The sequence below is a fragment of the Varroa jacobsoni genome, unplaced genomic scaffold, assembly GCF_002532875.2.
Source record: "Varroa jacobsoni isolate VJ856 unplaced genomic scaffold, vjacob_1.0 scaffold_242, whole genome shotgun sequence".
In the NCBI taxonomy this organism is placed as follows: Eukaryota; Metazoa; Arthropoda; class Arachnida; order Mesostigmata; family Varroidae; genus Varroa; species Varroa jacobsoni.
In genome coordinates, this window is record NW_019213144.1 from 411,070 (window position 1) to 420,504 (window position 9,435).

General features: G+C 37.6%; 2 protein-coding genes across 10 annotated transcripts in view; both read right to left on the bottom strand.

Annotated features, from left to right (window-relative positions):
* Positions 1-572: 572 nt before the first annotated feature.
* LOC111273988 (tRNA methyltransferase 10 homolog C) lies at positions 573-4,321 on the bottom strand. 3 transcript variants are annotated; one of them, XM_086967486.1, is made up of 5 exons: positions 4,166-4,321; positions 2,826-3,454; positions 2,223-2,498; positions 1,729-1,875; positions 573-836 (listed from the first exon to the last, which is right to left on the bottom strand). In XM_086967486.1, the coding sequence occupies exons 2-5, from the start codon at positions 3,450-3,452 to the stop codon at positions 657-659; spliced, it is 1,230 nt and encodes a 409-aa protein (XP_086823612.1). In that variant the 5' UTR covers positions 3,453-3,454; positions 4,166-4,321; the 3' UTR covers positions 573-656. The 3 variants fall into 3 exon arrangements, with proteins under 3 accessions (XP_086823612.1, XP_086823614.1, XP_086823613.1); XM_086967488.1 differs by having other exon boundaries at positions 1,729-1,860; positions 4,166-4,317; XM_086967487.1 differs by having other exon boundaries at positions 4,205-4,310.
* An 861-nt stretch (positions 4,322-5,182) lies between these two features.
* Adsl (adenylosuccinate lyase) overlaps positions 5,183-9,435 on the bottom strand; it is an 11,529-nt gene continuing 7,276 nt past the window's right edge. For all 7 annotated transcript variants that reach the window (XM_022856052.2, XM_022856050.2, XM_022856053.1 and 4 more), the window contains exons 3-6: positions 8,348-8,412; positions 7,223-7,479; positions 6,568-7,051; positions 5,183-6,436 (exon numbers count right to left, since the gene is read on the bottom strand). In XM_022856052.2, coding sequence (XP_022711787.1) covers positions 5,948-6,436; positions 6,568-7,051; positions 7,223-7,479; positions 8,348-8,412 — 1,295 coding nt within the window. In that variant the 3' untranslated portion in view covers positions 5,183-5,947. The remainder of the gene's footprint in view (positions 6,437-6,567; positions 7,052-7,222; positions 7,480-8,347; positions 8,413-9,435) is intronic.

The window sequence follows — 9,435 nt, forward strand, 5'->3', positions numbered from 1 at the left end:
TTCGCCTCCCGCAATGACTCTCGGGGTCCGAACCTGACACAGTGAACGGCTACAGAGGTCAAAAGGTGCAACCGTCGAGTTTTCGAAGGCAACTTTGGTCTTTAAGGTTTGATACTCGGTCTTCATGGCATTTAGTTGTAAAAGCAAGTCGAGCATACATGGTTACTAGATTGTAGAAAGGAGATTACGCAGGCTATATATAAATATCACTGTTCGAGAAAAATGTTCGAACAAGAACCGGGTCTTTTACTCTAAAATCGTTTTTGAATTTAACACGAGTGTTATAAAATAGTCAAATATATCTTCTAGAAAGGTACTTTTTGTCCCTATTCACGTTTTTCGCTATCATAGACGGTACGCATATCCGATAAACGGTACCGGAATCAGTTGCTCTATAGCCCTCGCTAAGTGATTGAGTGCAAATGCAGCTTCAATCGAAATTGCTTTATATTAAATCAAACTGCACTAAACGATCTCTGATAACTTTTTCAAAGACAGTGAAAAAAAAAAGTAATTTCAAAGTTAGAAGAAATGTTTTTTATTAGAACCAAATAAATGATTACAAGATCTCGTACAGTAAACAGGGATACGCTCATATTTATTATATTCCACTAGGTGCTGAGTTATTTGCAAAATTTGAAGATTGCTACGTTGTCTTAGCTATCTTCTGTGTCGATATCGACGACGAAGTTACTGCTGATCTTCGACATAGCGTATTGCCAATCTTTGCCACTCTTTATGTCCTGTAGCACTTTAAGGCAATGCACGACGTGAAGGGGCTTTTCCTCTTGCTCCCAGAGAAGGCGAACCCTAGCCGGAAATCGGGCACTGCGCACCTGAATATAAAGCACGCATTATTGTTGGTAGGTAAAGCTGTCAGAACGTGCGATAGAGTTAGCTTTACTAGATTTAATTCTAGCGTAGCTAACTTTGCGGAAGTCTGAAGTAAAACTAACTTAAGTGGCATTGCGACGCCTAATATAATTGCTTTCTTCTTAGTAGATTATAGCCGGATACTTAGACGAGCAGTCGACAGCCATTTACAAGGTATGAATCTTCAATATTGCCACTTATACATCATGAGTAAGTTAGGTATTAAGTGTTTACTCTGTGATGTTACACAACATACATGAAATGGTTGAACAAATTAAGTACAATAGGTCATCGCAAAGTTAGTTTTCATCCAACTTCGTAGCTAACAAATATCCTCTATTAGTAATAAATGAGTGGATGCGAGATTTATAAATCCGAAGCGGTCAATACGTGAAAGGTCATTTACAAAATAATGTGTAAAGCTTGCAGAATATGTCCAAATTTGTTAGTACAAAATATTATAGATAACCAAAGAAAAAATTAATTATTTCATAGGTTATGGCATTTAATTCCTTCCTGACTAAATCTGCCTCAAAGTGCGTAATCTACAATTTTTTAGGAACGGTCCTTACAAAATAGGTTAAATCATACTTCATTAACACGACGTATGCAAATAAGAATACTTTTTTGATAAAAAGAATCTCTTTTGATGTTTAACTGATGATCTCTTGATCCGAGATCGGCAGAAGGTTTCGAATTTTTCAGTTGCCAAATTATCTAAACACTGCATCTTGTTATGTTATAAAAAAAATCTCTACAATTAAGAACAAGCCAGACCAAAACTGAATGAGATGTCGCATCAACTTGCTTAGCAATAATAATGATAATTAGTATAATAAGAGTGTTTCTTCACACCCCCAATTGGCGAGCTCGTTTCAGAGATAGCCCTGGTTGATACTCCTTGTCCACAAGTACCCCTAGAACATACACCTTGTCATCGTCCAGAGTCTCTAGTTCGTCCTCTCCTTGCGGACTGAGATAAACTATCTGCAAAAAATAAATCTGCTTATATAAATACATATTGTATAAAAATAAACCCTGAATCAAACGGGTGTCTCCTTTAAATGAGTACAGGCACAATAGAATACTATAATTATATTGAAAAAAAATATAATTTTACTACATCACTATTTCAACTTGATGAAGCGTCATGGATATAAGGCGATTAAAAACCAGCGCCATGCAAACATCAGATACGATTTTCTTTTATTTTATTTCGAATTTTTTTTTATTCAAAAAGGTAACATTTAATCTATAACAAAAATGACAGGCTTCTTTCCGATTTTTTTCTTGTACCACACACACATGTCGTTAGACTATAAAAACGATACAAACTGTTCCTTTCTCACCTGTTCACGTGGAAACATCTCGGTCACGCAACGGGAAGTGTATTCACAGGGAAATGTGATGCTGCGATTATTAATAAGCTTTTCGAGAAGATTACAAGAAGAAGTCGATGACTGACCTTGGAAATCGTTATTTTCAAGTTCAGCAAAACTACAAAATATCAAGTTAAACGGATCCGAACAACTGCGATTGTACGAATAGAGAGCTTTCACGTCAGCGGCAGCCTTCCTCGACTCACGGTCGCTCATGATATAGTCGTAGCCGAAATCCAACGCTAACTAAATACCAAATCGAGTTTAAATTGGCCAAAAAAGTATCTACAAAGATAGATCAACCCTAATCCTAGTAAAAAAAATGTTTTAAATCTGTCTGACATACTATAATATCAGGCATGAAGAAGCATTTAACAAACTAACGCTGATTTGTTGCGTAACTATCTTCATAACATCCTATTTTAGAGTTACGATTTTTACCACAACTACAAATCTAACCTACGTTTGCTACAATTTACTCACAAGAAAATACTCTAACAAATTCTATTAATTTACTTCGTTTCATCTCTTCCGTTCAGTACCCAACTAAGCTGCTTTTGACAAAGGACCTACCTTTTGCGCAAAAGGCATATTAGCAACCAGCCGCTCTTCGAAGAATCGATGCATACTTTTGTCTACGATGCGAATCATGATTGAATTTAAATAGAGCCCGTAATCTGCTAAAATATCGGTGGTAATTTTTGTTCTTGGCAATGGTTTAGTATTACAGGGAAGAGAATTGGGGTTCAGTTTCCGTTCCGCTTTCTCCTCCTTATAACGGAGATACGCCATGAATCGGCGTCGTCTAGCAAACGATGGTTTTCCAAGCAGTGTGAGCATATCATCTGAACTGATTTGTTTTGGCACAGTGTAGCCCCGATTGCGAGACTTATTGACGAAATATACCATCTGTCTCAATTGACTTCGTTTGATGGCATGATCCGTCACGAGGCTTCTGTATTGATCTACGAATAAAAGGTTGTTGTGCTTACTATTAGCGACCATCGAGTCTGTCTTTGGAGGAACTGCGAATGACTGCTGATTTTTCGTACACGAGCTGGTAGTCTCAGTGGAATGAATGTCGCTAGTATTGGGTGCTGCCGTGCTTAAGGCAACGTTTGCACCGAACCGAACTACAGCAGATGTCGTACAGTAATATCCCCTGAGCATAGCAACAGGGCTTCTAATACCTTGTGACATGCCTGTAAAAAAACGGTTGTTCGCAATCAAATGGTTTGTTTTTATTTCGCTATCTAAATCAAACTGAAATTTGCGGTGAATAAATAAAGCTAGTACAATAAATACGCCTGTAAGTGGCCGTAAAATTCTGTCGTTGACTTTTACTTGAGGCGTGTATTATGCACTGGAGCCGAGAGGAAACAACGAAAACCAAAGGCAAATCAACGAGTTTAAACATTCAATTAGCATACACTAGAATTAACACTGGAGAATAAGAGGACACCAAAAGCGTACAATACCCAAACATTACGAAACACCGTAACATTTACATTCTAAAATATCAATGATTATGAAAAAAAGACACTATTAAGCATTTGTAAAATCGATGTGACAGATCGTAACGCGTTTTTTTTTTTGTTTAAAACAATGCTTAAAATAGTACCGGATGTTAACTCGAAATATGTAACAGAAAGTGTAATAGAAGAAACGTATAATGATATAGATTGATATTGTGAGGATTAAGGCCCTTAAAGGTCATACTAAACAGATAAATTTGTGCGAATAATAAACGGAGAAGAACTTATATATAAGAAGATATTAATTTTCAGTACTTTTGGTATCCGAAAAAAAACAGTACGTTATAATTTTTTACTCATATCACAAAATACGATTACTAAAAGCTTAGGTTATGCTTGTCACAGACTTAAACGACTAAAGGAACCCCGCCACTTAACTTTAATCTCCTGTGCGCCAACGTCACCGTGTACACATACAAGAGTTTTTCGTTTTACGGATGGATACAGGTGTAATCTTCCAGAATTCGTATCAAGCGCCGACAAACAGCACAAAGGATAGGGCCAGCCGTGCGGAGTATCGACCGACCAATATGGGTAAATAGAGTATGGTTGGAATCTACCTACGTGGCGGTACAAACGTGTGTATACATTACGTATACATGAAGAAGTTTTTGATGGTTGATGTACGAATTGTACGAACGAATTGATGTACATTGATTGTATGAACTGTTTTGGACCTACATCATTACCTGTTACTCGACTAGTAACTCGATATTGTTTTGTATGAAGTCTAACATGTCTGAAGCTTTTTCTAATCCAACCCTGTACCTTTAATGTAGATCTTCAGCTAAGAGTCCCGGTGGGGATCTACTGGGGATCGTATAGAGGCGAAATGAAATGGGATCGCCTTTTTCAAAAAAAAAACCTAGTGGTCAACTGTTAAGCACTGTTGTAAAACGTTCTTTGCTTTCCAATTTGTTCTCATCATTTCTTTATGATGGCGTATTTTTATTTAGAGTTTGTACTCTAAATGCGATACATCACTTCTGAAAGATAACAATTTTGACATTTGTAAGTAAGTAGTGAAGCTTCTTAAAATTTAGAATATAAATTTTTAAAAAAATCACCGAAATTCCGTGAAAGCAGCAAAATAGTCACGAGAAACGAAACCACAAGTAATTTAGAAGCAATCTGTTTCGTGCGAGTTGTCTATGAGAAACCATTGTAAAGCACGAATCCACAAGACTCTTTCGCATTAAGAGGATCTTGCAGACGACACTGTTAATCAGCGATAGGCTGACAAGCTCCACGTATGTAGAGAAAAAATTTAAATTTATTCCTAAGCACTGGTTTTTAAATAGATTATTGGCTAAAGCTTCGGTCTAGTTGAAGCATGTGTTGGTTCGAGAGAGCGAACAATGAAATCTAAATTACTATAATACATGACACAATCGCTAAACATTCGACAAATATATTAAAGGTTTATTTTTCTTCAATACGGTTACACAAGGTTTTTTGTTTCTAGTTGTTTCGAGATATGACCATCGAGCTATTTTTTTTGTAACAGTTACATTTTGTCGCTAATAACACTTCACATTGCACCATTATGCGTTATTTGATATGCAATATAACAGCTGATATATTTTTTATTCATAATTATATATCCGCTTAGCAACAAGTGAGGTTGGCACTGACTTAAAACTAGTGGTCCCACAGGAGTGTGTGAAATGATAGACATTCAACTAGATAATTCTGCTACGCTTCAGTAAAGATAATAAAATAGTAAAAATCAACCATTTTTCGGTTCCAAATACTTGCTGTTACAAATATCACGAGCAGCGACACACGACTTCAAGCACATGACAGAAGAAGCAGCATCTTACGTCTTTTTACCGAAGATTTTACAATAGGTCATACCGGCAGTCCTTTCACGTCTTTTTATGTTAATTGCTTCCCATCAGTCCATGAAATCGAACACATGTACATTTTCAAAGTCAAATAATAATACATTCCCATTTTGGGCTTATTTTCTTAGCTTTTTGTTGCTTCTTATTAATAATGTTGCAGTTACCACAGCTTTCACCATATGTTAAATCATATCACGAAACACTGAATGGGATAATTGCACTCTCCGAGCGTTGCCGTAAAAAGAAATATTGCAGAAGTTTGGTCTCTCAGGACAGCTGCTTTTGACTCGTAGGTAAATTCATAACTACATATTTATACGTTAATTTCGCTACGTCCCTCAAGAGAATCGCTGTGGCGCTGCAGAACGGGTTGTACTTCTGCGGCAAGGAATTCTAGAACTTGTCCCGGAGCCCGACCCACGAACGTGCTAGCGTCTAGAAGACCGTTAATCTTCGAATGAATTGGGGCGAAGTACGGGTCAGTCTTAATGCGATCTACGAGGTCATTATCTTTTCCGTGTTCTTTAACCTGAGCAGCCGCCTGATGGCTGAGCACACGGATTTTTTCGTGGCATTCCTGCCTATCGCCGCCAACTTTTACCATTGCCATTATTACGTTTTCTGTAGCCATGAATGGTAATTCCTGGTCTATATGCCGCTGAATCACTTTCGGGTATACGACTAGACCTTCTGTGACATTTTGTAGAGTATTCAGAATGATGTCAGCTGTGAGGAACGCCTCAGCCAGACACACCCGTCGATTAGCACTGTCGTCGAGGGTCCTCTCCATCCATTGAGTTGACTGCACAAGGTCAAAATATTGCTGTTAGTTAATTCTATCATATACATATATATGTGTGTATGCTATATATTCCATCCTAATATATTGTTTACTCTATAACACAAAATATCGAGATCAGTTTTTAACGTCACCTGAGTTTGAAGTGGATTCATTATAAGACTCATTAAATGCCTTGCGAGAGAGCAGCATCTTTCACTTCGCATTGGATTTCGCTTGTAGGCCATAGCTGATGATCCAATTTGTGTCTTCTCAAAAGGCTCTTCCACTTCCTTCATGTGTGCCAGCAGTCGAATATCAGTACAGATCTTGTGGACTGACGCACCTAATGATGCAAGCACCGATAGGATTTCAATATCCACCTTACGACTATATGTTTGGCCACAAATGATGAGTGACTTAGTGAAACCTGCCATCTCTGTGACCCGTTTGTCCAATTGTTTCACCTTTTCTTCGTCCCCTTCAAATAGCTGAAGAAACGACGCCTGCGTTCCGGTAGTTCCTTTCACGCCTCGAAAGCGCAATTCGCTGCGCACTCGCTGCAGGTTATGAATATCGATTAGGAGGTCAGTCAACCAAAGACAGGCGCGTTTGCCCACTGTCGTAAGTTGAGCTGGCCTGCGTCGCAACAAGAACAATGATTCGACGTAAATCATTTCATGTTATTCGGAAGCCACTATAGTAATGTTACAAGATTACTGATTAGAAAATACCAATCGAAAACAATATCCAGGTGTTAGATATTGCTCTGTTTATTCATTAACACAATAATGGCATAGTCATACTCACTGGAAATGGGTGAACCCGAGAGTAGGAACCGCAGCGTACTCTTTCGCAAATTTTGCCAATCGATCAATGCATCTTGCAATCTTAGGAACAAGAATGTCGAGTCCATCTCTCAGTTGAATCAAGTCAGTGTTGTCACCAACGTAGCAGGAAGTGGCACCTAAATGAATAATGGGGGCCGCCAATGGACACTGCTGTGCGAACACATGAACATGTGCCATCACGTCGTGTCGCGTCAATTTCTCTTCAGCTGATGCAGCCTGTTGGTGATCATGATACAAAGTGGGCATTATTTACGTTGAAGAAATAATCGTCGTTTGCCAGGTGTGACCAGTTTGAAAGATTAGTAGCTTATTACATCATTTCACACTTGTACCCACTAGATGTTTTTGGAGCTGTGATAAAGTTTCCCTGCTGCATTTCAGTTAATGGCTTTAACGTTCAAAACCAAAGCTGTTGTGAGACGTATAATTTAATGGTAAATAAATATAAACAATAAATCTAGCTGTTTGTTTTATACGCTTGTCGAGCATCAGCAATTATTTTTCGCTGCTTTTCGTCGCATTAACATAGAAAGACAGTTGACCATGTGCTTAGGATAGGAGTAATAAATTTTCACTCTAGAAAGTTATAGACAGGTTCCGTTTAAATAAACGAAACAATGCGTTTCTAGATTTATTCAATATCCGTACCTTGTTATATGGGGTTTCGGTTTCCTGGTGTGTACTATTAGGCCACAAAGTTAACACAATTAAAGGACCAAAGCTAAGTTAAGGCTGGAACGACATCCCTAGATTACAGGACAATGATGAACTGGCAAAAGCTGACCAATTCTAAATCACTAATGATTAAATAATTTGTAATCACTCGAAAGCGAAACTACTAGCAATCTGAACGCCCAGCAACTTCGAGAACGACGCTATCAAGAAAAATATATCTTTTGTGCTAAGCTTTGTAAGTTGTTAGGGAGGTCATCTAAATAGGATCTTTTAAAGTGCTTACAATAAATACAAAATGAGTTTTATTGACGCAATGCTATTAATATTTTGTAAGTTTTAACTTGAACTTTGAAAGAGGTCTAATATCGTAGAACAATTATGCCTGGCCTTCCACGTAGCGCAAACTTACGGCATAATCGATTTGGTTAAATTTTCTTTCCATCTCAGAAATCTGCTCATCTCGAATTGGCAAGCCTACAAAGAAAAAATAGAGTAATTTTTATTATTGATATCATTGTCAGTAAGATTTCTTTTACCATCATATACAATAATCTGTATATATGCAAGTAGTTTCTGATAATTTTCCAGCTATTAGTTTAATTCGCGTTTCAATGAATAGGCTCAATGGCACGGATAATAGGTCCATCGGTTCTGTAATTGATTTGTTAAGTGGGCTAATCTTTTTATAATCTTCATCGGTCGAATCACTCAGAAAAATAAATTACTGCCAGAAAAAGCTTATCGAAATTAATTACCGCTGTTCTCTTCAATTAGGCATAGTTTGTAATTAGCGCAACAGTGGAGTAAGTTTGACAAAGTTATCTTTCAGCGTACGCTTTGATACATATTTGGTGTCCTCGAAAGTAACTAAAAAGAACAGAATTGGTTTTGAGTTCTTCTTTTTTTTCGAGCGGCTCTTACGTCGGCAGAATGATTATATTAGTGCAGGTTTAGTCGTTAAACTATTGGTCAAACTAAATTTTCTTTTTCCTGCAGTCACTTTTTCTATTCCTCACTACATAGTCAGTTTAACGTAATCCTACCATCGGGTCATATAGCCGCTTACGACATTTACATTCTTCATCAATATGGGAACGATTAGGCATTTTTCTTAGTAATGCTGATGGACTCTTTCTTTGTCAGCGAACAGCCTCACACCTTATTCACCTGTTCTGTGCCTTTTTCCTTCGTTAGCCAACTAAGATCTAGAGTTCCAAGACTGTTTGCTTTTTTACGTGATTTGGTGCACCATTTCTCTAAGAACTTCAATAAAAATAGATAGAAACAAATCTTGAATAAAAACAAATCTAATGTTGATAATAGTAACATCTGAATGATCGACGTTCTTCAGTCGACGGCAATGAAAGGCCAAGTTTGTATTACCCAACACCCATTTTGGCATCCTGACCAGCTTTCTAGAAATGATTTTTGACGACTGAGCTTTGATAAGGCCCATTAAATCACTAAATAGACAATGAATTGCCACATTTGTGCGCT